The sequence below is a fragment of the Podospora bellae-mahoneyi genome, chromosome 3, assembly GCF_035222275.1.
Source record: "Podospora bellae-mahoneyi strain CBS 112042 chromosome 3, whole genome shotgun sequence".
NCBI classification, from domain to species: domain Eukaryota; kingdom Fungi; phylum Ascomycota; class Sordariomycetes; order Sordariales; family Podosporaceae; genus Podospora; species Podospora bellae-mahoneyi.
The window spans coordinates 1,251,327-1,278,687 of NC_085882.1; the positions used below are offsets into that span (position 1 = coordinate 1,251,327).

At 54.2% G+C, this 27,361-nt stretch overlaps 6 protein-coding genes across 6 annotated transcripts; 1 reads left to right on the plus strand and 5 right to left on the minus strand.

The window, feature by feature from the left end:
* Positions 1-815: 815 nt before the first annotated feature.
* On the minus strand, positions 816-3,798 carry LEU1 (3-isopropylmalate dehydratase; the record flags this gene model as incomplete). The annotated part of the gene is made up of 3 exons (XM_062877510.1): positions 3,146-3,798; positions 3,009-3,083; positions 816-2,948 (listed from the first exon to the last, which is right to left on the minus strand). Exons 1-3 carry the CDS (start codon positions 3,275-3,277, stop codon positions 816-818), a joined length of 2,340 nt encoding a protein of 779 aa, XP_062733288.1. The 5' UTR covers positions 3,278-3,798.
* A 1,169-nt stretch (positions 3,799-4,967) lies between these two features.
* On the minus strand, positions 4,968-7,805 carry QC761_303660 (uncharacterized protein; the record flags this gene model as incomplete). Its single annotated transcript, XM_062877511.1, has 1 exon — positions 4,968-7,805. One exon carries the CDS (start codon positions 7,803-7,805, stop codon positions 4,968-4,970), a length of 2,838 nt encoding a protein of 945 aa, XP_062733289.1.
* An 850-nt stretch (positions 7,806-8,655) lies between these two features.
* On the minus strand, positions 8,656-12,240 carry QC761_303670 (uncharacterized protein; the record flags this gene model as incomplete). Its single annotated transcript, XM_062877512.1, has 3 exons — positions 10,991-12,240; positions 10,936-10,947; positions 8,656-10,882 (listed from the first exon to the last, which is right to left on the minus strand). Exons 1-3 carry the CDS (start codon positions 11,206-11,208, stop codon positions 8,656-8,658), a joined length of 2,457 nt encoding a protein of 818 aa, XP_062733290.1. The 5' UTR covers positions 11,209-12,240.
* Positions 12,241-12,515: 275 nt separating this feature from the next.
* On the plus strand, positions 12,516-14,769 carry QC761_303680 (uncharacterized protein). The gene is made up of 2 exons (XM_062877513.1): positions 12,516-13,257; positions 13,321-14,769. Exons 1-2 carry the CDS (start codon positions 13,087-13,089, stop codon positions 14,563-14,565), a joined length of 1,416 nt encoding a protein of 471 aa, XP_062733291.1. The 5' UTR covers positions 12,516-13,086; the 3' UTR covers positions 14,566-14,769.
* Positions 14,770-15,360: 591 nt separating this feature from the next.
* UBA1 (E1 ubiquitin-activating protein) lies at positions 15,361-18,750 on the minus strand (the record flags this gene model as incomplete). Its single annotated transcript, XM_062877514.1, has 3 exons — positions 15,361-16,254; positions 16,307-18,673; positions 18,745-18,750. The coding sequence occupies 3 exons, from the start codon at positions 18,748-18,750 to the stop codon at positions 15,523-15,525; spliced, it is 3,105 nt and encodes a 1,034-aa protein (XP_062733292.1). The 3' UTR covers positions 15,361-15,522.
* Positions 18,751-19,676: 926 nt separating this feature from the next.
* FKR3 (FK506-binding protein 1B) lies at positions 19,677-20,593 on the minus strand (the record flags this gene model as incomplete). The annotated part of the gene is made up of 5 exons (XM_062877515.1): positions 20,180-20,593; positions 20,051-20,115; positions 19,911-19,992; positions 19,789-19,830; positions 19,677-19,704 (listed from the first exon to the last, which is right to left on the minus strand). Exons 1-5 carry the CDS (start codon positions 20,407-20,409, stop codon positions 19,677-19,679), a joined length of 447 nt encoding a protein of 148 aa, XP_062733293.1. The 5' UTR covers positions 20,410-20,593.
* Between the last annotated feature and the right edge of the window lie 6,768 nt (positions 20,594-27,361).

Sequence of the window (27,361 nt, forward strand, 5' to 3'; positions counted from 1 at the left end):
GAATATATCCACTCACTACCTCACGTCAATTGTGGATTCATTCACCAACTGACAAATGGTGACGTAATCCCCACTATTCCCATTGGGCTTACTAACCGTCAAACTCATCGCTGGTTCAACCCATTCGCGACGCGATAGCGGTTTAGAAGCGCTTTGTTTAGAAGGTGGTCAAATATGAGTAAGCAATATCGTATAGGTAGACCAATTTCCGGAAACAATTCCGGTCGGTTTGTGGGGGCACCAACTTGGTGTTGAGATCACGGCCTTTAGGAGTGAGACCCACCAGCCTCATCGACGACATCCTGCAAGATACCTAGCAAAAGATCTGAGATTATCTTTTGGAATTTGTTTCCGAAAACGAACAAGACTATCTCAGACTGCCAGCAAGATTCAACTAGAAGCAGAATATCCCGAATGCATATCCAACTTTTATAACTGCAAAATCCCTCCCAAGCTGTTGAACAGATCCAACTTCGGAGATTATTCCAAGCATCGAGTTCCCATCAGCAAAACAAGCAAGACGTATATAAAATGCCAACATAGCAAAAGAGAAAAATAGATTTTGCTTCCATTAGCAACAGCCCCTCCTCCCAATCCCAGGTATCATCATAGTACATTACTACAGGGCAACGTATTTCCACGCCCATTAACGACAAGAGAACAAAATGAGCAAAGCCAACCCATCCAATAACACCCAAGTCGCGCCATCCTAAATTTCTTTTGTGCTTTCCCCTTCTCCAAAATCCAATTCCATTTTTTTCCTAAGATATAACCCCACCCCCAGCTGATAACCAAACCAAACCAACCTTCCTTCTTCACCACTCAAGCGGCTCAGTCTTGGTCTCACCCCTATTCGTCTTGGGGACTGGCACGGCCTTGGCAGCCAGCTTGCCACCCTGCCCCTTCCTCTTCAGGTATGCCCTGCCGTCCAGCCAGGGGGTCTCGAGCGTCATCTTCTTCTCAAACTCGGAGATCTTATCCTCGAGCTGCATGGTAAGACCAATGTCGTCGAGCCCGTTGACCAGGCAGTGCTTTCTAAACTCCTCCACCTCGAAGCTGCAGATGGTGTTGCCATCCTGGTCCTTGATGAGCTGGTTGGGGAGGTCAATCTCGATCTCGCGACCGGCGGCCGCCTCGGCGTGCACCTTTTCGAGGTCGTCCTTGTTCTTGATGGCGATGGGGAGCATGCCGTTCTTGAACGAGTTGTTGAAGAAAATGTCGGCAAAGGAAGGAGCAATGACGCTCTTGACGCCAAAGTCGTTCAGAGCCCAAGGGGCGTGCTCGCGGGAAGAGCCGCAGCCAAAGTTGGGACCGGTGCAGACAATGATCTTGGCCTGACGGTATGGCTCCTGGTTGAGGACAAAGTCGGGGTTCTCGGTGTTGGCATCAAGGTAGCGCCACTCATAGAAAAGAGCCTTGCCAAGACCGGTGCGCTTGATGGTCTTCAGGAACTGCTTGGGGATGATGGCGTCGGTGTCAATGTTGGCCTTCTCCATCGGGGCGGCGATGCCCTTGAGAACGGTGAACTTGGGAAGACCGGTGCTGCCGGCCTTGGGGACAGATGTGTTGACCTGAGGAGATGAGTCTTCGGGCTGGTCGGTGAGAGCTTCCTTCTCATGGTCATCCGTCTCGATGCGCTCATCAGCATGAGCCTTGCCAGAGGTGGTCTCGGGCGCGACAGCGGCCTCGATGTGAGGGCTGCCCTTGTACTCGGCAAGCTTTCTCACATCGGCGAGCTTGCCGACGATGGCGGCAGCAGCAGCCATGACGGGGGACATGAGGTGGGTCCGGCCCTGAGCACCCTGACGGCCCTCGAAGTTGCGGTTGCTGGTGGAGGCGCATCTCTCCTTGGGCGACAGAATGTCAGGGTTCATGCCCAGGCACATGCTGCAGCCAGCCTCGCGCCATTCGAAGCCGGCATCGGTAAAGATCTTGTCGAGACCCTCAGCCTCGGCCTGCTCCTTGACAAGACCGGAGCCGGGCACGATCAGGGCACGTTTGATGTTGGAGGCAATCTTCTTGCCCTTGACGACCGAAGCAGCGGCGCGGAGATCCTCGATTCTGGAATTGGTGCAGGAGCCGATGAACACCTTGTCGACCACAATGTCCTCCATGGGAGTCCCTGCTGCGAGACCCATGTACTCCAGCATGCGGCGGCCCGCGGCCTTTTTGACCTCGGTGGGGAAGGTCTCGGGATCGGGAACGCTGCCGGTGATGGGGACGACGTCCTCAGGGCTGGTGCCCCAGGTCACCGTGGGGATGATGTCCTTCCCGTCGATATGAACATCAATGTCGTACTTGGCATCCGGGTCGGACTGCAGGGACTTCCAGTAGGCGACCGCCTTGTTCCACTCGTCAGACCCACACTTGGGGGCCAGGGGGCGGCCCTTGAGGTACTCGAAAGTGATCTCGTCGGGAGCGACCATGCCGGCTCTGGCACCACCCTCGATGGCCATGTTGCAGATGGACATGCGGGCCTCCATGCTCAGGCTGCGGATGACGGAACCGGCAAACTCGATGACGGACCCGGTGCCACCAGCCGTACCAATCTTGCCGATGATGTGCAGGACCACATCCTTGGAGCTGACACCGGGGGACAGCTCTCCGTCGACCAATATCCTCATGTTCTTGCTGCGCTTCGTGATGAGGGTTTGTGTGGCGAGGACGTGCTCGACTTCACTGGTGCCGATACCGAAGGCGAGGGCACCAAAGGCGCCGTGGGTCGACGTGTGACTGTCGCCGCACACAACGGTGGTGCCAGGCAGAGTGAAGCCCTGCTCGGGCCCGATAACGTGGACGATACCTTGTCTCTTGTCGCTCAGGCCAAAGTATGTGACGCCAAACTTCTTGACATTCTCCTCGAGGGTCACGCATTGCGTCCGAGAGTCGTCCTCCTGAATGAAGCTGGCAATGTCTCTGAGAGTTTTTCTCGAGGTGGTGGGGACATTCTACGGGATCCAGTGTCAATGGCCGATGATGACTGTCTTCAAACGGACATGGAAACATACGTGGTCAGTTGTGGCCAGAGTGCAGTCTGGTCTCCGGACCTTGCGGCCGGCCTTTTCTAATCCTTCGAAAGCTTGCTGTTGACAGTGTGTTAGTTTGATATTCGGGTCAACAGCAACGAACAGACCAGACGACATACTGGAGAGGTGACCTCGTGCACGAGATGGCGGTCGATGTACAGAAGAATGGTACCATCGAGCTTCTCGTCGACAATGTGGGCCTGGAAGACCTTGTCGTAGAGGGTTTGTGGTGTTCGCTCGGCAACCGGCATTTTTGTGTCGTTTGTCTGATTCGTTCTCCTCCCGGGAGGTTTTTTGTTTCCGCCTTCTCGATGTGTGTGTGTGTTTGCGAAGTCAAGCAATGCTAGAGGAGGGGGGGACAGTTGTTCGGCGGAGTCTGTGATATACAACCACTTTTTCAGATGTCGTTGCTCTTTGTTGAGTTGTTCTTTCAAATGAATAAAAAAAATAAAAAAAAAAAAAAGTGTCGAGTCGAGAGTGACGAGTTGGTGAGGGCAAGAGAACAAAGTTCCTTCGGATGGAAAACTCCTCTCTCGAGCAACAATCTCAATCTAGACTCAAGAACTGTGGCAAAAACCAAAACGATTCTCGTCTCTATTCTTGTGAGAGGCAACCTCAATCTTATAAAGTACCGCCCCTCCTCGGGGGACGATGACGGATTTAGGCTTTTGGCTGGGCTTGCAAGTGTTTCCAATCCAGCGGCAAAGCCGATGATCGGAGAGCTGCAGCTTGCTCCGGTTCACGGAATGCGGGGTAGCCACCTCAATTTCTAAACCTCATCCCGCCATTGGCTGACCGTCGCCAGGATGGCCTGTCTCTCCCCGCCCCAGGCACCCCAGCAGGGTTGAGCAGCGGGGTCCCTCAGCCTGCGCAGCGAACAAAGTTAGCGTACCGCCCAGGCCGGAATCGAAGGTTCGATAACCCACCCCACAGCGATCAACCCAGCATCTCGACAGAGCTTCATCCGCATCTCTACGTAACGACAACAGCTTCCATTCGCAGGCGGGCTTTCATAGAAAACTCTGTAATATCATTCTGCTCTCTCAGCTTCTATCGTATAAAAAGAAACTTCTTCTGAGGGATATAAACAGATATCCTCCTCAAAAGCTGAGCAAAGCCGATAGAAGCCTTCTTTCGGTATTTCGTAGATCATCACACCTCCAACAAGAAATCTCGACATTTCCCCACATTCTTGTCTGATTCCCGCGACTCACACATGCCACACAGCGCCCAGTCCTTCCGAGTCTGACATACATATCACAAGAATCGTTCCCTTACCCTCTACCGATTCCCCCTCGGCCTCCCCCCAATTCCGGTTTCCCACTCCTCACCACTCCATATCATGTCTCGGCCGGATAGAAACATAAATAACGAGTCTCATATCTCTACACCGATATCCTCATCATACCCTCCAGAAAAACGGACTCTGCATAGTGCATACACATATCTGTCGTGCCTTGACCGCCCATCCCATCCATCCTATCACTCGGCAACGTGTACAATGTATAAGTACCTACCGTTCTATTTCTATACCCCCGGCATCGCCCAGTATGTCCAATATCCCCAATATCAACCAACCAGATCCCAACAGCCTTCCCCCTTCCTTCCCCTATCCCATCCCAAAAAAGCCCATCAAACCCTCGATGCGAATTGCCGACCCCCATTCTATGGGACAATGTACCTCCAGTCAGTCTTATCAGCCTGCAACTTCACCGTGCAACCCACTTCGGTTTAACAACACACAATCTTCTTATCATCAGTTCATCACTCATCATCAGCCAAACTCCTCTCTCACCAAAAGCCAACCAAGTCAACAACTGTCTCAATAACCACTACTCCATACCAATTATTCCGTGTGCTAGACAGACTACCCCTACAGTAGTACGTACAACACTAACAAAAATACCATCCTCTCTCTCTACCTCAGCCCCCGCCAAAACCTCAAAATCCAGCCACAACACTCAACCCCCTACCCACCGCCTTCACCACTCCCAAAACCGTAAGAACCCCCCTAACCAGCCACATCCCCACACACAGCACCCCAAACACAAACACCACGGCGCCCACCCCAACCCAGACATCTTCCCACGTCGACTGCGCCAGCTCAAACCGCCTCCTCAGCTCCGACTCGCCGTCAAAAACCGGCTTGACCATCCCCCAGTGTGCTTCCATCAGTCCAACCACCAAGTTCAGCACCACAACCATCCAGCTCACCACCTCTCTGCACACATCACCAACCTTCAAAGACCCTCCGAACCGCCTGACCCCCCCCTTGGTGACCGTTGGCGTGTTCCTGTCCCCCACTAACGTAGTAGTCTCCAAAGAGGCTAGATCTTGGCCTTGGTCATCCTGCCGATCCGGCTCCGCCGCGGCCTTGGCTTTCGCTTCCGCCCCACGGGGAAGTCGCCGATGCCGATCCGACATCGTTGTTGTTCCTTTGAACCATGCCGACGCCGACACCGGAACCGGTACCGTCCGTGTCCCGTCACAAGACGTCGGCTCCTTTATCGGTAGGGCCTGTGACTCCGTCTTTGGGTCGTGAACGAGATGTGTGAGCGCTGCTCTGGCTGCTCCCTGTGCAATGGCGTGGTCCAGCTCCTCGTCTGCTTCCTGAGCTTGTGACTGATGGTGTGGACGTGGACGGAGGGTAGAGGTGGACTTTGGCCAGGATGGGCTTCGGCTCTGAGTGTTTGCGGTGCCGCCTCCTTCCCCGTGTTTCTCCTTTCTCATCGTCTTGCGCATCTCCCTGGGCTCCGACTCCTTGGTGCCGTCGCCGTCGCCGTTCGGCTTGGCCGTCTTCTCTTCTGGTGTCTCTGGTCCTGGCTCCTCTGTCGCCAGCGACGTAAAAACGGTCTCTGGTTTTGGCTCTTCTGGTGTTGGCAGCAAGTCCCGAGCACTTGGTAGCACCGCCACCTCCAGTTCTGTAATGACTGTCGACGTAGCCACTGTCGTGAGAGTCTCGCTTTCTCCGTCGCTCGGCGAGTTGTTCGGTTGCGTGCCGAGAGGGAAAGCCGGTACCTTTGAACAGACGCTGCTGGGTGTCCGGGTCAGAGACCCCAGTGATGCGGGACTCGAGCGTTCCATGATCATCGTCATCGGTGACCGAGGCCCGTCTCTCCACTCGTCGACTGGTTCGACGCAAGGACGGCCGTCCACGAGCGGGGGAGGCTGACCGCGTTCGGAGCCAGTAGTGGTGATGATGGGTGTGTAGGCAAATCGGGGTTCCCGGTCGTTGTTCGTGCTGCTCGTTCCCCAGAGCCCCATGGCGGTTGTGTGAGCCTGGTTGCTCTCGTCGAGGCGGCTCAGATCGTCCAGCAGCCTGGCTGCCCAGAGATCCGCCGGCTTCACGTTTTCCAGCTCCAGGGGCTTGCTACTGGTGATCCTTGGGGGGATCTTGTTCCCCGGTAGACTGTAACGGAGCCAACGCTGTCTGAAGCTGCCCCGATCTGGTTGCTCCTCCGACTGGCCGTCGCCGGACTTGTTTGTCTCCGGGTGGCCCGAGGCTACACGACGAGGGACCGTAGGTGGAAGGCTGAAGCCAAGCGACTTTGGTCTCGGGAGCGTGTGAGGCTTCAGATTTGCCGTCTCTGCATTCCCGTCTACCCTGTTGCGTGTCTGGTGATGGTGCTGGTGCCGGGTCGAGACGGCGGGCAGGTTGGTGTCTCCTACTCGACGGGCCGGACGGTTTGCTTGACTTGCCGTCACCGCCGTCGCCTTCCCTAAAAAAGGACCACGAGGTGAACCGACGCTGACGGGTGTCCTATGGACCGTGGTTGCCTCGCTGTCCGAAGTATCGGGGGACATCACACTCCTCTGTGACTGCGGTATAGGGCTCAAGTCTGGCTCGGCCACGCAAGCCCAGGCTTCTCCCTCTTTCCGCCAGACTACATTTCCGCCATGCTGGTTCAGCACTGTCCTGGCCGCCTCCTTTCTCCGCTCCGCCTTTTGGTGCTCCTTTCTGATCTGAGCCTCAGTTTTGGCAGCAACATATGCCTCGCGCGCATCCTGTGCTGTGTGGGCGAGTGCTGCGAGATGGGAGTCTGTGGGAGAGGACACCGTTGCGTCTTCGGAGCTCGTAGTTGGAGTGATGACATCCATGACGCCAGTGTGAGGGTTGATGCTAGTGACCCCAAGGAAGTCGCCGCTCTGCTTCAGAGTCCGTCGTTGCTGGCGAAGCTCTTGCTTTGCGAGGTAGATCTCCCTTGTATCGCCTGTAGACATCGTAGGCTGAGGTGTCGGGATATTGCTTTTCTTTGCCGTGGCGTTGCCGCGAGGTGCCCAGTCGCGCCGGTCTACCTCAACAGGATGAGGTTTGTCCTGCTTTAGGGCAGAGGTGTTGATCGTCAACCTCGGCAGCGATGAAGCAGGTTGCTTGCCCAAAGCGGCTCGCGTGCTCTGCGTCCGACGAGGAATCGGTAGGGGCATGTTCCAGCGACTGGCCGGGATGATATCGGAGTCACGGGGACCTGTGACGCCGCTCGGGGCACTGCTTGCGGCCGGGACAGGTATACTGCTGCCTTTTTGTCCGTCTGCCGAGGACGAAGAGTTTCTTTTGTGTCGAATAGTTCCACCTCTCTCAGGGCGTTTACTGGGACGAAGCTTGTTGAAGAAGTTTGACATGGACGTGGTGATGTTTCTCCTGCTCCCAGGTGGGGGGGACCCGTTCGAGCGTCGAGGAGGCAGAGGCTTGACATCTTGACGATTATTCCGGTCGTCCAGTATTCGAAATGGGGAGGGCGACGGTGCCTGGGGCCGTCCCTGTCGCGAGGAGGCAGACATGTTGAATCCGGGCAGTAGCTTGTGCAGAGATAAGAATGCTCTCTCCCCGAGATGTGATGCTAGCGGTGCGGCTTTGGAGAGCACCGGCTCGATGAGTCGAATGTGGGATAGGGTGAGGTGAGGTTGGATGGTCAGTTCAGACAATCAGGTGGACAAACTGGGTACCGTCCAGGCTGCACCCAACCCACCCTCATGGCAAGAACAGACGACAACCAGCAGGCAAGTGCCGGTTGTGATCCGGACACTCTCGATCCCGTCTCTCCAAGGTGACTTCCGTCTGGCTGTGCATATCTCCTTCCATCACAAGCATCGGGCCGGTGATGTCCTTCGTTCCTCCGGAACATGTCTCGGTGCTCAAGCCTAGCAGACCACTTGCCCATGATGTCGTGAAGGCTCACTCACCGCTGTGTCTTCCTGACAGGATTAGGAGCGTTCCATTGCTCGTGCTTTGCGTCTTGGGGTCAAACTAGTGCACCCCTTTATGAGATAGACAGCACATGTAGTCTAGCACCGTGTGACAGGCGTCAGATTTACGGGTGCTGGCTTGGCGAGCGATCTCACCGCAGCGCCACGTCGTAGAGAATCTGTACCTAGATGTAAGTTAGAGGTACGGCAGTTTACCATGCCTTGTCACTTCTCACCGTCATGGCAGCTCCCTAAGGTGAGGTAACTCGTATATTCTACCTCGCAATTATTTACCCCCCTGTATCATCTATACACATTTCCCCCTTCTCCCCCACCATATTTTCCCAACCCAGAATCTGCATCCCCCCCATTGATATAGACCCTATAATGCAATCCCAAAACTCCCATAAAGCATCAACCCTTTTCGCCCCTTCTCTCATCCCACTCACCAACCCCCCCCCTGACTCCCACTCCAACTCCTCCCCCTCCCCTCAATAACCTCATTAAAACCCCCCTCCCCAATCCCCTCATTATCCTCCCCATCACCACCCCCCCGATCTCCATCCCCACCGCCAACCAGCGCATCCCAAACCCTAGGCAACCCCCCAACCCCTCCGCTCAACTCCCTCGGAGCATCATACCACTTCCCCCCCCGTCCCCCCCGCGAATTAATCAACCCCATCCACCCCCCCTCCTCAATAACCTGCCTCTCTTGCTCAATCACCCCCTTGACAACCTCCTTCATTCCCATTCCCATTCCCATCCCCTCCCAGCTTTTGTTAGGCGTAGGACTCGTCCCCATGGTTTGCTGAGATGTCAGACTGCAAGGGTTTATATTCTCCACCAAGAGGTCGACAGCCTTGTTTTTGGTGATGTGATTTGTTGTGTGCAGTGCTATAGTGTACAGCGGGCCAGAGAGCAAAGTGTCGGTTGTTGGTTTGGGGTTGTTGTCGTCGTCGTTGTTGTTGTTGTTGTTGTTGTTGTTGTTGCTGTTGTTGGTCGAATCCTGCGCTGCTGTTGTTGTCGGTACTACTGATGATAACACCGCCACCGGGGGTGAGGGTTCTTTCTTGATGGTGGTGATCACAGGGGCAGGGGCAGGGGCGGGGGCGGGTATTGGTGCCCCGGGGACGGGGACTGATATCTTGACTTGGGAGGAGAAGGAGGAGTGAGTTGATGGACTTTGGTGTTTGCTGGTCATGGTGACCGTGGTAGACCGGGACCAAGGGCGCATTTTTTGACCTATCGGGCTAGTTGTCAAGATGCGTGCCAAGGAGAGCATGTCATGTAAGAGACATTCCCATTCCATTTCCTGCTCTGCATCCCCTTCCTCGTCGTCGGCTTCAATTATCCCTTGCTGGAGGGAGCTCAGACTTAAATTTGGGTGCGAGGTGCGAGGGGAGGGAGCAGCGGGTAGGGGGGTGGGAGGTGTGTAGCTGATTAAGAAGGGGTTGAGGGCCAGAGAGGGTGGGAACATGGGTGGTCGTTTTGGCGGGAGGGATGGTATCCTCGACACCAGAAACAAGGCTGTTTTGAAGTAGAGGAGGTCAAGAAGAAGAATGTACAGGTCTGGTGTGTTGGGCGCGATGGAGCCGAATCGGGCGAAGAACTCGGAGATGATAGGGCCGAGACGTTTTGCTCTGGCTCGGAGGCAGGCTGATTGGCGACCTTCGGGTCGGATGGTCGAGGCGGAGAGCTTGTGCAAAAAGGCCATGGTGTCGTGTTGGAAGGTGGCCATTAGTTTTCTGGCCTCCTTCGTGTCTGATATCACTGTTGGCCCCTCGGCCGTCTGTAGGCTCGCGCCGTCGTCGTATACCCTCGAGACGTACGACTTCTCCGAAACGACCGGGTGGATAGCTGTCGTGAAGAAACACGACGTGACTTCTAGCCGGGCAAATAACCGAATGATGTCGGGCATTTCCAATCCGTCTCTCTGATGACTCGTGCCCAGTGGTGGCCACACAAATATTGATGTGTCGGATAGGCAGTCGAAGACACTAAACGGCATGCTCTGTAATATTCGAAGACCATTGACAAGGTGAGTCACGGCCACCGAGTGCTTCGACCTGACGGTTTCGAGAAATATAAACGCCAGACAGCAGATGAGTGTAATCCTGACCGAATCCGGACCCGTCGAACCGACATGTCGTTGCAGCTTTGCGATGGATTTGTTGTACTGCTGAATAACAAACACCTCCAGTGCGTCGCGGGTGAAGCCGTCGAGGACCTTTTGGTCTGGAAACTGAACCAACATGTGAGCCGCCCCGAGGGCCACCACGGCGTGCTTGACCGCCTCATCCTGACAGCAATTCGTCGATGGCGATATCACCTTGTTCCAGAACACGGTATAATGAGACAGGTGCTGCGGTGTGCTCGGGTCAAACCACGTGGAAGAGTTGGAACGAAACCGGCCAAAGAAGCGTTTTTCCGTGTCGGTCCCGTCAATGTCAGCCGGCGCAATCCGGCGCATCGACCGCAACGCCTCGCTCCATTGACACGCCTTTACGAATTCCACCTTAGCCAGCTCGGCAGTGCGTGTTGGGTCGGCAGGCGAGGACCGGTAGCGGGCGTAGGCCGAGCTGGAACCCTTGTCGTAGCCATCACACGTCCTCCCCGTCGACGTGCACCGAAGACAAGCTGGCTTCTCCTCTCCACACTTCACCCGACGGATCCTATTACCATCACAGTCAGAATCTTTTTCTTGCTGTGTCTCGTCATTACTCACTTGCTGTCGATCCTTGTCAGCCATTGAACCACAAAGTGTTCTTCTCAAAACCTACCAGGTGATGCAACCGGTCCTGACTTTTGGTCTGCTCGCTCTCGTCCGCTTCTTGATGTGACCCGAGGCTGTGGTGGTCGAAGCTGTTGTTGTCACTGATGATGCCGTTGGAGAATTCGTTGCCGATATCGAGGGGCTCGGATTGCTGCTTTTGGTATTTCCCCCTCCGGTCGTCTGTATATGAAGCGGCGGCGGCAATCTCTGCAGCCCCTCGGCCATAATGCTCGTGGTTCTCTCTCCCCCCTGGGTATACCCGTGCTACTATGTGTGTGTGTGTGTATGTGTGTGAGTGTGTGTGAGTGTGTGTGAACCAAAACCGAGATCATTCGGAGACAGGAAAAAAAAGAGATCTTCCCCTCCCTTTTTGGATCTTTTTTGGTCGTGTTCCAGGGGCAATGTAATGTAAGCCAAGGTGAAGGGTAGGTAGGCAAGTGGACACCGACTGCTTGACACTAATCAATAACCGGGCATAGATGCGCCCTCACAGATTCAGAACAAGCACACCCACGCAACGGCACGCCGAGAAGCGAAGGAGGAGGTGATGTAGCGATAAAACAAAAACCCCCATGTCCCCATGTCTCCATACCTTACCCTCCTCAGATCTTGCATCATTTTTTGAAGGGTAGTTGAAGTAGGAGAGGAAAAAAGAACTGCCTGGGCCACCTTGGCCCCCCCGTTTTCTTCCACCACGCCGCCTTCTCACCCCATCTCACCCACTCAGCTCGAATCCTCTTTTATCCTCTCCCTCTTGTTTTTTGCCATCTCTCGCTTGTCCCAGATGGTCGACCGAGCCCCGGATCGACTCGAGACGCAAGGTCGAAATCGATGTCACTGAAGCCAAAAATGATGGGTTCACACATGTCGGCGGGCGGCCCAGTAGCCACATGGCAGCCCCTCCCCGGGCATCGCCGGCGACGTGCGTCAAGACCACTGCTATTGTATGCATGGAAGCATCCATCGAACTCTTACTAGACAGCAGGTTGTCAAGGCAATCGAGCAAACTACCTTTGAGCCCTTTGTCAGTTTGGGGCATGGCAGCAAGGGCTCTGACTAAGATGAAGTTTGAGAAGAAGCAGTCCGGCGGAGGTGGTCGACGGAGCAGAGGAGTTCTCGCTAAGAATAGCGGTACGGAATGTCGGTGCCTGGTGCCTGGGGAGTTGAGATGGTTGCATGTGCTTGCAGTTTTTCTGCCGGAGAGGAGTGCTGTGCTGTGGTAGTGGTGGTGGTGGTGGTGGTGGTGGTGGTGTGCTCGCCCCGTGGCCCCATGGATATCTGACACTCTTCTGAAGAGCTGGGTGTCCCTCTCGATCAGATCAGTTTCCCATCGACTGATTTGGGCTGATCCCTTCCGTAAACTATCCACTGCCGGCGTGGCGGAGCATGGAGTTTCGGAAGGTGGTTAATTATTAGTGCATCACCGGAAGCGTTGCGACTCCAGCGTTCCCCGTCGTCCGCTATACCCTGAAGAGTTAGCAGCTCGGCTCGCTAAAACCCGCCCACGCGTCGAGCCACAGACCTCGGCCAAGCACCGGAGGGGTGTGTCCAAAGACTCGCCGTTGCATCCTGTTTTTGGCATGGCTAAAGACTGAAGATGTCTGTCTGATGGTGTTTTGGAATGTTTGTGTAACAGCGATGGTTAGATTAGGCAACACGAAAAGCAGCAGCCTCCAAGAATAGGCCCCAGGCATCGAGACATACAGAGAGGTCTCAGGTCGGGGTCCCCGGGCTTGCCTTGGAAAGCATCACCATTCCAAATCATCATCACCAATACAATCACTCAGTAGTCTCAAGAGCAGCGTGTGTTTGCATGCTGCCTACTCTAGAAACAACAACCTACACCCTACATGTGCAAAAGACGACCGGGGTTCACGACATCGGCCGTTGCGCCTTCGTCATGCCTCACCCTGCCATCGAAGAAGGACCGAAGGTGAGAGAGCAGAGGAAAGAGTACGGAAGCTACATCGCAGAAAGAGCCAACCCGCCAATCTTCAAAGCCAATCCCAACCTCCAACCAGAAAACCCCCAGGACGTCGGATAACAACCATCTGTCAGCATCCCACGGCAGTCAGTCTTACAAGATATCATCAAACCACTATCATGCAAGCATACACCCTCCCAACCCGCAGCTACCGCCGCGACGACAACACCACCGCTTCCGAACCACCCTTCGACCTCCAGACCCCCTCCAGCGACTCTTATTACAGTAACAGGCGCTCAACAACCCCCCTCCCCTTCATCCGCCACCACCGCAACCGCCGCCGTCTCAACGTCCCAAACACATTCGCCGGCCTTTAGGAAAAGGATCCGAATCGGTTTCCTCCTCCCTCGCAGCAAACCATTCGCAATGCCGGGTCCTCCCAGGAGAACCGCCCCGACAACAAGGAAAACACTCCCTCCAACCTCCCGTCATATTACTCAACCTACTCCCTCCCCCGTAAACCCAGCCCTAGTCCCCCCCCGACAGAACGAGTGAGATCTCCCTACCGCCACAGAACCTTCTCTTTTGAATCCCCGCCTGCATCTCCAGAGCTGGTGGTGTACGCCAACCAAGGGGGGTTAGATCTCTCTTGTGCATCCCCAAGGGATGATCTCGCCCGACATGGTATCAGCCACGCTCAAATTCGATCAGCATCATCCACCTACCCCTCCGACGAACGGGCCCAAAGTCCTGTCTCCCCGCCGTTGACGCTTGGGAGGAAAATATTGTCTAGTCTGGCAGGGTATGGATTCAGCGAGGCGGATTTTGATGCTGATGCTTCTTCGGAGGGGGAGGATCACGATGGAGTAGAGGAGGGTTTGTACCCCGGGGAGAAGAGGTTGAGCCGAGAGGAGGGGGAGATTGCAAGGGTTATATCCGCCCCGAAATCATCACCACCTGGGGTCCAGAGTCAGGTCTGGGGTGGGGCGGTGTTTAACTTTCCAGCACCGCCCGAGGAAGGGGAAAAGGAAGAGGACGAGGGTTTTGCTTTGCCGGCGCCGGAGTCACCTCTTCTTGTTGGGCTGGCGGTTGAGGACAGGATGGAACAGGAGGGAGCGGATGAGGATGCTTCCACGAGGTGTTTACCCAGGGTGAGCACTGCGTTTTCGGGGTTTGAAGGGGAGCATTCTTCTTTCGTACCGCCGCTGCAAGAAGAGGAGCAAGAGCATGTTTCTTTTGGGATGCAGTTGAGGGAGAGGATTAGTGGGCATTTTCGGAGGGGAAATGGTAATCATCATCATCATCGTCATCATCATCATCACAAGTCGGGCGGCTCGAGGGCTGGGGGTGGTGGTTGCGGGAAGGGTTTGGAACGGTTCAAGGAAGAAAGCTCAAAAACAAATGTTGGGACGGATGTGAAGAGGTGGTTTGTGAGGGGGCTCAAAGCGGGGAGGAAGGGGGTTAGGAGGGTCAAGAGGGGGTTGAATCATCATGGTGATGGCGACAAGGGGAGGGAGGGGAAGATGAAAAGGGAGATGAGGCGGGTGGATGAGAAGCTTGAGAGGGAGAGGGGGAAGTTGAGGAAGAAGCCCGGAAGGGAGGGGAAGGGGAAGAAGAGGGAGGGTTTTAGGGGACGGATTTGGGGGTTGTTGGTGTAGTTTTCTATCAGGTATCGGTTTGGTGATGCGGGTTGGGGTCTGGTGGTTAGATTAGGTATGGATTAAACGGCTTGGTGGTATGGGGTTTGGAGACCGGGGTGATATATTCTGAGCATTATTACCGTCTTTTTCCTGGAGCCGTACAAAACGGTCAGAATAGAGGACAACTCGAAACGGGTTTTCAACTTGTTTACTTGCGAAGGAACTGTGCTTTGTCTCTCCGCCGAGATTTCGTCAGTCTGTATGTCTCGAAACCCCCTTTACACGACAGCAACCACACCCAAAGCTCGGTATTCTTTTGGGGACTTTTGTGTCAAGACTTGGTGTGATGATGTCTGAGTAAGATTCTTGTTAGACACACATTCGGACCAGTCGGAAGGGACCCAAGTCGGTAGTTGAGGGGTTTGGTGTGTGTGTGTGTGTGTGTGTGTGTACGTGTGTGTGCGTGTGGGCTAGGGAGGTAGGTACTTTCTGTGCAACGTTTTACTGCATGGCAACTCAGGACGGCGAAACACGGGGCGTACATTTTCGTGTACAGAGCGTGGATTTGTTTTGAGGTTTTTGACGGGTGGGCGGCACAGTAAACGGTGTAAGTTGGATACCTTACCTGAGTACCTAGGTAGGGATAGGATGAATAGGGGAAGGGTTGGGATAGGTGACCAAGGCAGTGCAGGGGGCTTGACATTTATGGGTGAGGTGAGGGTACAACCCGTTTTGAGAAGACGGACATACAACCCACACTTGACGAACTACTTTTGATTCACAGAGAGCACTTCCAAATCACAGTCAAAGGTAGCTAAACGCGTCACCCATCTTGCATGTCACCAAAATCAAGGCGTGGGACCTAATCCATTCCCTCAGCCAAGGTAGTAATAGAAGTCTAACCGAACAATGTTCCCTCCCCTTCATTCCCAACCTTTGTCATTTCTTCTAGCTAACCTGCCGGCCCTTGAAAATCTACCTAATCTTCACCTTGATGTACGGCACCTCCACATCCTCCCCGTCCGCATCCTCCGTCACCACATCAAAGATCAGCTCCTTCTGATGCTCGGGAATCTTCTTCTTGCTCACCGTCTCCACCAGCTCGCTCAACTTCATCGGATACTTGTCCTTTCTCTTCGCAGGCGGGAAGAAGGACGCGTACAGCAAGCTCACGCCCGAGCTCACCATCGAGATCTCCAGGCCACGGGACTTGAAGTCATCGATCAACTCTTGCAGCGTGACATCATTGAACTCGAAGCGGTCCCAGATCTTGTCAAACGTCACCTTGCCGTCGGGACCCGTGTACTCAACCTTGGGGCTGGCAATCGGCTCGCTGAAGCCAAAAAAGGGCAGGGCCAAGTTGATGAAGCCGTTCTTGTACTGCTCGATGTCGTCCTTGCCGTCGATAATCTTGAACAGCTCAAGGATGACCAGGCCGGTGACCAACGCCGTGGTGGTGGCGATGGCGGGAATGATCTTGCCGGCGATGAACTTGGTCTTGTGCCTATCGGCCTGCTCGATCTTGTAGTTGTCGGCACGCAGGTTGCTGGCGGCCGTGATGAAGTCAATGTGGTGGTTGGTATCATCATCCTTCTCAAACTCGACAGGAGTGAGCTTGAAGCCGGCAAGGGACTTGGGATCGGGAAGCTGCTTGATCAGGTTGCTCAGCTCAGCTTCATCATCAAAGGCAGCGCCGGCGTTCGGATCCTAAAACAAGTCAGCGAGATCATTCTAGGGTACCTCTTCAGGCAAGACTTACAGGCTCCTTCTCGTCGGCCTGAATTTTGACGTTGGAATCAGGAGAAAAGTCGGGAACAATCATCGACTCCAAGGCCTGGATGTAATCCTGCCTTGTCTTGTTCTTGACATTGATATTGTAGTTGAAGGCATGCAGGTTGGTCGCCGCCACGATGAAGCTGTAGTGAGTGGGATTGTTCACATCAAACTTCAACGGATCAGGCGCGCGCTTCGGCCCAGACCAGAATGGGGTGCCGGTAGACGAGACAGAGTCCTTGGGGAAGTTGTAGAGCAGCTGCTGAATAGCATTGTTGTATTGCTTCTCGAACAGCATGCGGCCCCACTGAACGCAGTCCTCAAAGGTGAGAGCCCGGTCATTCTTGAGGTAGTCGAGGAGCATCTCGAGGGTGGCCTTCTCGTTGCCGCCCTGCTTCAGAGTGGTCTCGAGGTAGTTGGGCTGGGTAAGATAGAGGTTGGCTGTCTCGGCAGGCTTGACAAACGAGCTCTCAAACAACTCACGAGCCCACGCAATGGTGTGCTCGATCTTGTTGGGGAAACTGCGCAGAGTGCACATGGGGAAAGACTGCTCGGGGGGGTCCTGAGAGGAGGAGTATGACTCGGTGATCTTGGGAAGGACGACCTGGGTGTTGCCCTTGGTACCAAGAGTACCGCTCTCCAGCAGAGGCTTGTGGAAGAAGACGCATCTCCTGTCGACATATGTTCTCGCCTCAACGTTGTCGAGCGCATTGGTAACACCGTCCAAGTCGTTCCAGAAATCCTCGTTAAAGATGTGCTCTGTCTCGGGGCTGACACGGTCCTTCAAGGTGACGATGTGCCCGACCAATTCAGGGTTCATCGCCTGAACTGCTCTGGCGGCACAGTCGCTCTTCATCTGGCCGACATCCTTGGGCCTGAAGAGGAACTGCCTGTTGAGGTTGCTCTTCTCGATGGAATCCATGTCGGTAACAGTGATCTTGCCGCGAGGACCGGTTCCGAGACCGATCATGGCCCAGTTCTTGAGCATTTCGCAGCCGATAGCACCGGCACCGACGAGGAACTGTCTGACGTTGGCGACCTTGTCTTGGAACTCGCGGCCAAAGACGGCAATTTGGCCATCATAGCGAGCACCGATGGGCTGGCAGAGCTCCTCGGTGCGGGCAACACTCGTTGGGAGTGATTCAAGCGAGTCAAAGTACATGAACTGCTGCACGGGGTTGAACTTTCCAGACACAGCCTTGAGCACTTCTTGAGCCGCGAGGCCGCCGAAGAAGGCGGCCATTGGGTTCAGGTCACCAGTAGCCTGGTAGCTGAGCTCCTTCAGGAGCTTCTCATCCCACTCCACCTCGATTCCCTCGGCTTGGGCGAACTGCTTGGCCGAGCTGATCACGACAAGCGCATCTTCATCGTTCATGGGCCGCGGAAGACGACCATGGGTCTGGGCAAAGGCATGCACGGCTTGGAATCCGATGTGAAGCTGTTGTGGGCGATCAAACTTGGCAAAATCAGAGATGACAAATTCAGGCTCTTTCATGGCAGCAGAAATGCTCTTGAAGCTGATGAACTTGGGCATCTTGACCTGCTGATAGAGACCTCCGCGCTTGTACTGCCCGAGACCTGACACGTCACCGATGGAAAAGGTGTATGGGCCCCTGACCGTGACCTTTCGGGGCTCGGCACCGTTGAGACCCTCCATACCCTCCACCTCGGTAAACGTCACGTAGTCGCCATCCTCCAGCCCGTGCCGCGTCTCATCGAGGGCAGAGACCAGACCCTCCTCGTCGATGCCTGCCACTATACCACTGACGGGGTTCTCGCCACTGGAGTCGAGCACGGTGAAGTTGTTGCCGAAATCGCAAAAGATGTTGGCGAACAGGCCGGCTGTCTCGGCGGCGATAAAGTAGATGCCCTTCTCGTGGCAGTAGTCGCCGACGAGGATCTTGAGGTGCTGGGGCGTATTTGTTAGAACCACGACCTGGTACTTGTCAAACTGCGACAGGTTCTCGCCAAGACTATCAGATTGGTGAATGTGAACTGGTGTGTAGGCGTTGAGCTCGGCGACACGTGGGGCCACGACCTGGTCGCGAGGCTTGCCGACGTCTTCAGGATGCAGGAAGAAGTTGGAAGAGAGGTCTGCGATGGCGACGGGGGCGGGATCGAAGAGGGAGACGCTCTTCACACCGGCGAGGGCGATGTTCTTTGCGATTTCGACACCGAGACCCTTTTGACCAACGATGAGGACGTTGGAAGCGCCCATGCGCTTCATGGCCTCGTGGCCCAAGACATAGAGCTGTCGGCTGTAGAGCGACTCGTCGATTTCGGTGGTGCCCACGACCGACTCGTCGACCTGCATCCGGGTGACGAGGTCGACCTCCTCGGGGAGCTTCTTGTCCTGGATGGCATCAGGAGCAGTCAGTTTTGAGCCTGTCGGAGCTAGGGTTAACTAGCAAGGAGAAGACGAACAGTCATGGTTTTCTTGAGGGAGATAGGCAGATCCCCGTCGGATACTTTGCGTTTCCCCAGCTTGACAGGTTTATGTGATGGCTGGTGGAGTGGTTTTTGGATTGTTGATGGTGGTTTTGGGTGGTATTGCGGTTGCACCGGGCGAGGCGGCAGTTGAGTTGACGGATAGAGTAGGAGAGTTGGCGGTGCGAGGTCCCGGTCACAGGTCAGCCCCGCCACCGAGCTGGGCTGCGGACTGCGCTGCGGGGGATGATGCGATGGATGGTTGGCTGGGTGCCTTGTGAGCTACCTTGGAGTGTAGTGGGGGCAGTGACAGCCTGGAAGTAACAGTAACAACGATGCCAACAGTTTATTATTTGAAATGGTAAGTGTTGGTCTATCTCTGACGCGGATATTTGCAATTTTGTATCTATTATTACCAACAGAGAGCTCGCCTCACAGTAAAAGACAGCTTTTGTTCCGAGCTGTCAGAGCTGCATGGAATCTGATGGTGATTTCTAACCATCCATGGCCCATGGACCATGATGGAATGCGGTTCCACCCCCTGGGGCTGCCTAGCGGGGCAACTGGCCCCGCCTTTCCCGCCAGGTACCCTTGGCCGTGCAATTGATGAGAAGGAACAACTGCTGTTTCGCTCATCGACTTTTGACTTCGATTACCACTTTTTTCCCGATGAGCTTCTTTCATGGTCGGGGACGGCAAGAGTCATGATGCGTGATTTTGATGCTTCCAAGTGGGTATAGAAGTCTTTCTCTTTCTCTCTCCGACACACACATCGTCGATGAAAAGAGATATCTGGCAGGATAGGTACAACCCTAGAAATACAAAAGGGCTTGCTAATGGCAACAGAACGTAAGACGCAAACTTCCAATATCTCCTCTCGTGCTTGTGTCAACAACCAAAGAATCTCTCACCCACAAAGTCGTGTTGAATCACTGAACGGCTTTTAGATAGACGTCACTAAGGTAGGCAGGAGCAGGGTTAGCAGAGGTTCAGAGGCTCAGATGAGTCAAGCCAGTCGGTGAGTGTCAAGAGAGCACTTACAAGATCAGATCCGCATTGGGTGGGATGTGGCCGCGGAATCCTCTGTGAGCAAGCGCTTGGTTAGTCATTGTCTGTGACTAATCGCAGTATAGGTTGGTAAGGTAACTAGTAGTCGCGCATACTTTTCGCCATAGCCATAGTCGCTGGTGATATCAAGCGTGGCTCTCTCGCCAACCCTCATGTCGAGGACCGCCTCATCCCAACCTGGATATACTGTCAGCTGACAGCTTGTCACAGCGGTCCTGTTACTCGACATGCGTACCTCTAATGAGTTTCCCGATCCCGATCTGAGTGGAAAAGTCTCCTTGACCGACGGAGGAGTCAAACCTGAGGTAGGGGTGATCGTGTTAGTTGGTTGCATGTAGAGAGAGAGAAGCAGGTTGTCACTCACTCCTGGCCCTTGTTTTCTGGTTGGCTGGCGTCTTTCAACCAGCCAGTGTACTCGATGACGACTGTTTGTCCAGGGGCAGGTGAAGGTCCGCTCCCGTGGACATGGGTTATTCTTGTGACGCCCATGATGCTGTTGATCTGTGGGGTTGTTGGAGTTGTTGGAGGATGTAGAGTGTGAGAGTCAAAGGTAGTCGTGACGAGCTCGGAAAAGGACGGACAAGAGTGTGGCATGGTCTGGAAAGCAACGTAGGATTTGGAGACGAGCCTTGTCCTTTTTATATATCAGGACCCTTCGTCTTGAGGTCCCGTCAGTACTTACATGGTACCTCGGGGGCTCGGAAGCCACGGCCGGTACTTTGTCGCTACTAAAACACTGACTGACAGATCAGATGGGAGATGGCCGTGTCGATCGATTCCCGTGCCCCCGTCACCGGCCAGTCCCCAGTGGTTCTATGCTAGCTCGACCCTGCAATCTTAGTCTGCGGTGCTGGTGTTGGTGGCATCCCACATCGCATCCAGGATGCTGTGATGGATGAATCTGGTCGCCGAACTGGTGTGTAAGACCCCGGTCCTGGTTGGCTGCACGGCAGAAGCAGCAGCTAGATCTGGCGCGGGGCTATCCGTGGGGTTCGCTCTTCTCGAAGCGAGATTCTCTGATGACCCTCTGTGACCCCTTCACTTTTACCGCATGCTGCATGTACCCAACCTGCCAATCTGCTTTTTTTGCATCCCCCAACACCAAGATATTGGGATGGCCTTTAAACACGGGAAATGCCTAAGCGGTACGTAGCGGCAAGGGTGGGCACCACCACGGGCCGACGCCGACAATGGTCCATCACCCCCCTAGGTTCCTTTCAGGAGAGAAACCTAGGTACTGTGTAGGGTAGCTTCGAACCTCGTCCCAGCACAGCGGTGGGACAAGGGTGTAGCTTGTAGCGAAAAAGACCCGCCTGTGCCACCAAACCGTTGCTGAACGGTGTGAACCTCACTCAAACCTCAACTCACTCAAACCCCAACTCACTCAAACCTCAACTTACTCACAACAGTGGAGGCCACCCCGCGCCTTGTGCTCCAACGACATGCGAATGCCTTGCGGGCAATACCAGACAAATGACAGAGTCTCAGTCTCAGCTTCACACTCTCGACAGCCACGCCTGATTCCAAGACACGCCGAGAGAAAGATGGGGGGAGGGGGGGGAGGGGTCAGCTTCATGATGGACGCCCAATGACACAAGTGGGAAGACGAACAGGAAAAAGCATCTGGGGCGGGTATCGTGATGTTGCTGGGGTGGGGATGGACCCTTCTGGCATTTCTGTCTGGTGCCCCGAGCATGTACATACATGCGGAGCAGACGCAGGACGGCATCCAACATGCGCAAAGAGGGCAAACCGTAGATGGTTGGGCTCCAGGGCGGTTCTCGGACAAGAAACCCAATCTCCATACCAATATGGAGTGCCATTCCTCCAGCTGCAAGAGCCAGGGCAGAATGCCAGCGTGCATAGATGCCGCATGACACCAGGGCTAGCCCGACTCGTCGACGGGTTCAGATCTCGTCTTTCCCCTACGGTGCCTATTCCTCGACGCTGGCCGCGGCAACACGACGATATCTCGCAATGAGCGATGACGTAGCTTGTCCGCTGGTACAGACGGCTCCATCAAAAAATAGCTTGATGCGTTATGGGTATGTCGCAGTCCAGGGCCCAACAGGAGAAACCTCGCTATTGCTCGCCTTTCCCGCGGCTGTTCCTGCCGCTCGCTGATGCCATATCGGGCCGGTGAACACAAGAGAACCTGGAGAGGAGCGTACAGATCCATCAGGGTCAGGCCGGCCAAGTAACACGGAGCCAATTACCCGCCTAACCTTGCTGCCGTGAGTGGTTTTGAAGGAGCACACGAACGGACAAGGCACATATGTGTGCAAACTGGCATGATACCCCCATTTCCATGAGACTCGGGGGTCTCTCGCTGGTTGCAGGGCAAGGATTCATGGGGTTCATGACGGGCGATGGCAGAAGTTGTCCCGATCTGCACCACCAGCACCTGCGAGCCTATCACATTGGCAGCCAAACAGCGAGTGTTATGCCAGATAGATTGGACGTGACTGCCGCCGGCTGATGAGTACGAACGCAGCACCGCACGATGGCGACCATGGTTCAGAGGGGGGCGAACATCCCTTGGGCTCACCATGGCACCCTGCATCCTGTTTTTCTCGCCCTTCCAGACATGCCATTATATCTCACCCTTCCGGCCGATGTCCACAAACGGATAGGTAGCTTTATGAACGACCCTTCAGCCGAACCACCTGCAGCAAAGGTGCTCTTGCTGCCGAGCTCACCTTGTTGACGACAGCCCCATGCCGTGATGGGAATCTTGGTCTCCTCTGAGGCCCCAATCTATCGATCTAAGGATCTGCTGGACACAATGCCTCCAACCGTACGGGATGGAGAAAAATTCGGTTGGTGGCAGCTCCCCCGGGCATTTCTCTCGGTTTCCATTGGCTCGAAGGCCCTTGATTCCCCTCGTGACAAGATCGAGATCCGGCTCTAAAGGGACTGGGAAACACGTGGTGTCCCTAGAGTGGTGGAGTACGGCGTGTGACCACAACCTTGAACCTTGTGTGAGAGATTCTGCCGCTTTGATCTTGTACAAGTGGGTAAACATCTCGAGATGGGATCGGTCCGTATTACGGCGATAGATGTACCGGGAGGGGTGGCGCGCGAATTCAACCTCCGGCTGCTCGCCCCAGGAGGCTTCTTTTTCATCCATTTTTTCCTGTCGGGGACACGGACAGGCGCAGGTTTGGCCTGATCATCATCGCATATCCCGTCACACTTGTGACAACGAATGCACCCCAAGGCTGCCCGATGCCTTTCGGCGCCGGCCCATTCTCCATCGCCAACTCGTTCGAAGATGTGATGGGAGATGGAGTCTTCTGTAGGACCCAACAACTTGACATGACCCACCACCGAACAACTACTACCACTTGAGGAACTGGGAAATAAGGATAGCCTCGCCAGGTGGGAAGATAAGGCAGTCAAACCACAGACGGAACGTTGCAGACCTGTCGTAACACACTCGACGATATATCAACACACACACGCACACACACACATCTGGAAAGAGATATGAAACACGCATTCAACACCTGATGCGGCTGCGCACATGGTAACTTGCTCCGTGACAGACATTTTTCTTTTCCATCAGTCTTTCTCTCCCACAAGCCGATGCCGCAATGGCATCCCGAGAAAGTCTAGACCGACCGAAAAGACCTGGGGGTTTCCTAGGATTCGGGGCGCGAGACACGTCTCTCACGTTCGCTGCCGATCGGTCAAGGTTGATTGACGAATGATGGATCAGTTCACACTTGTGAGACAATGCAGGTGAGTGGGCAGGTCGACAGACAACAGTTCGTGGGTTTTTTTGTTAATAGTCAAGGTCAGTTATGACTGGTCGGCAACGAGAAGAGGGAGGGCTTCCACTACTCATCTAGAAATTGCACATTGCAGCCCATATTTGAAAATCAAAAAGCCAACTCACCGGCTGGTCTTACCCCTGATGGCCAACTGTCCTCGGTTCTTGCCGCCTCACAGCGCCGCAGGTCGTCTTGTTTGGACCATCACAAGATCACGACCGCGCCTCTTGCCATCAATGTGGAGCAGGTAGGTAAATGGTTGAAGCGAGCCCAACAGACTGCTGGGGAAGTTGAACGAAGGAGATGAAACAGCTCGCCTCAATGTTCGGGCTTCTCGAGCGATTAAGAAAAGAAACTGGGACGTAGACGAGGCTGAGCAGCAACGGGCGCCGCTCGGGGAGGCTCAACTGACTTTCCGAGTGGCAGCCTGACGGATCACGGATGAGACTCCGATCCATGTCTACCTTTTTACTGGAAGATCAGGTCGCAGGTCGTTGTCGATGGGATGGGTCCTATCTATCCGTTATCCGATCTTGACAGGGTGATATCCGCTTTTCTTCTTTTTTTCTTCTTTTTTTTTTTTCACCTACCTCCCTACACGCCGCCAATCTGAATGGAAGATATCTCACTCGACCTAACATAGGGGCCACCATCACCAGCAGCTCCCAATCCAACAACATGTCCAGTAAAGGTGTGGAAAACAACAACAAGATAACTCTGGTCGGAGTAGCTAATCAAACCCAAATAAGGTAAACCGTATGCATAATCCCCACACCTACCTTCAACCAGAAGAGAAGTTGTTGTTGACAAATGCAACGCTCTCATCTCGGGTTTACCGCCCATATAAACCGATTCAACCAAAGGATTCAAGCTATCAATCTCACCTACCCAGCTGTCAAAAAAAAAATCCAAAAAAACAATGGCACCGCAATTTCGGCGAATTATGTATCTCACCCGTCAACGTTGTGTTGTAGGGCTGCTTACCTCCCTAGGTAGGTGCTCGCGCCAATTCCCAGATCCAAGGTTTGAGCTGCATTGCGCGCTTAGAGATTAGGCTTGGCCAACGGTGATTGACAAGTGATTACCCAATGAAGAGACGTGTTGGTGGTGGTGTTGGCTGCCATTCAGCCAGATGGCGAAGACTGTAAATATCCAAGACTGGAAGCTGCGCGTTCTTTAGTTTCGTCCCGGACAGCTCACCAGCCTTTGGCTCTCTCACTGGTTTTTTTTTTTTCCATAACTTTTCTGCAAGGACGGTAGGTTATCCAATCACGACTTGACAAGAGGAAAATTGGGCCAACAGTCCAGTTAACAACCAACAGGATTTGTAGCCGCAGAAATCGCAATTGGCAAGACAAGACAAGGGAGCCACGAGACCGAGACCGAACCACCGACCTGATTTGACATGGCCGCTTAACAGACCCACGGTAAAGCAAGCGGTTGTTGGTTCGTTTCTCACCTCTTCACCTGCCCCCCGTGCTGTGGCGGAAGAGGCTCACAGCCGATTTTTGGCGCGACGTGCGGCGAGGATGTTCAACTTGCGGCACAGAACGTTGACTTGTCTCTTTTCCGCGTTGGGTATCCTTCAACAGGAAAGAGCGTGAGAGCTGAGGAGACCTGAGGCGTGGAACGGTGTAAAGTACACGATCCGGTCCGTTATGGTGCCATTCTTTCACCCAGTATGGTCCGTTTATCGTGAACCTGTGCAAAGGCGCCTCGGAAGGATCAGGCACACATGGCGCACGAGTAAACTCAGCAACAGGAACGGGACAGATCGGAACCGGGTATTGGCTGGAGCGAACGGTGTAAGGTATCACGGAGATCTCTCTCCCTCCCCCCGAGACCGAGGCGGGCATGGTAAGGTAGGTAGGTTCAATTTTCAGCCCATCAAAAAAGGTTTTCAAGTTGCGCAGTTTGCTCAGCTTGTTCGTATCAGAGAGGGGGGAAATGTTTGATTTGCTTGTCTATCTTCCTCTGACAGTACGAGTAAGTTTACGCACGCAATTCACACACATACATCAGATACGATCTCATCTATTTCATTTTGAAGTGATGGATGCTGCGGTTAGTGTATCGTACCTGAAGGTGTCACCCTCGCATCTCCAAGGCAGGCAGTGTAAGCATGGAACATGACCATCACGCGGGGGAAGAGAGAGACCCTGCATCCAAGAACTGCTTTTTATAACTTTAAAGTCTTGTGGCTTCGTTGCTCTCTCTCTCTCTCTGATCAACAACATCACGAGAGATCACGACATCAAAGATTCTGGGCCACTGCTGATCTACCTACCCCACCACCACCACCATCCCTTCTTCTCGACAGGATAAGGTATTGCGTACTTTTCCATTCCGACAATTCACAGCCACGCGATCTGGTATGAAAGGGAAACGTGGAGCTCTTTGAGGGTAAGACATCATCGTTCGTTGAAGAGTGCTTCCTTCCGGAAATGGCCAGGCTTGAGGAGTGCGATGGAAACTATCGATATCCAAACCATGTGGGAACAATGGATTGCCCTACTATCGTTCTGTGCCGTCGTTGATCAACTCATCCAAATTCTCACCGTTTTCTAACCCTACTGTCTTGTCATGGCACAGCGGGCGGCCACAAGTTGGCAGTCAGCTTCTAGAAGGCGCGGAGGCGGAACGCGGCGAGCTCACGCCCGAGGAATGAAGACGAGCTCACTTCTGGGACGCGCCATCAATCATATTCTGCCGTCCCGAAAGGGCGGGTTCTAGCCCGTCTCCCGTTTCAATATATGTGCGAGAGAGGGATGGGTGGAGGAGGGGAGTTTATGTAGGGCAATGCGGGATGTGATAGCACATAGGGAGAGGCAAACTTTTTGCGGGATGGGTGGGTGCATGATAATATAGTGGCGGCTAATCAACTGGGGGCATTCATCAATTCGGCTACAGTATGGAGATCAAGGTTGTCAAGTTGCAGGTGTGATATACACCGAGTCCATCGAAGTAGGTATAGTAGGACCTCTCCAGGGAGGCAAGGCAAAAAGATCGTCGCTGTATTGGCACTCTGCCGTTCTTCTGCCGGGAGGGGAACACGGAAAACTCGCCGATGAGAGAGAGTTTTTCAGCAGTGGAAAGATGCCGTCGGTGATACACCAGACAGATCATGGTGTACGTGAGCGGTGGTTCTCTTTTGCACAAACTCGACTGAGTTTGTGAACGGACCATAAAATACAACTGATGACTGCTGCCACCTGATACCTCGTGTTGATTGCTAGCACTTATAGTGCCCGGCCGTGACACCAACAAGTCCGCCTGAATTTGATTGATGGATCAACGCTTCCTTCAACGGCTGTGACAGTTGACAGGCGGCGGCGGATGGCCTTTGTGACGGGTCGAGAATCAGAGCAGATCGGATCAGATCAGATCAAAGTCACCACGTGTTGAAGAGGAGAGATGATCATCGACAAAGACCTGGAAGGTTGTTGAAGAATTGGAACGGAGAAACAGACGGGCTTTTGGATGATGAATTGCCCACCCACACACACAACAACAGCGCGCAAATGCAAGCTTTGAAACAGTATTGAATGATGGTCCAATAAGGAGAGCCCGCTTGTGCTGCAGTGGGCCCAGTCCTTAATTGAAGCTAGAGCTGCCTGGTCAAGGCTACTTGTAGATGTGCTGCTGGAGGCTGCTCAGCACGTGGAGAATGGAAGTATCCGGTACCTGAAACTGTCTCCCCAATTTTAGGTCCGGACCATGCACCACCGTGCGACCGTGGGCCAATAACTGGCCGCTTGCCCCTTTAGTAA

Excerpts from the sequence above, each read along its gene's own strand:
- QC761_303680 (XM_062877513.1), top strand. The coding sequence starts at position 13,087 with ATGCAAGCATACACCCTCCCAACCCGCAGCTACCGCCGCGACGACAAC. Across the intron at positions 13,258-13,320 it reads GCAACCGCCGCCGTCTCAAC|CAAACCATTCGCAATGCCGG; the intron begins GTCCCAAACACA and ends CCTCCCTCGCAG.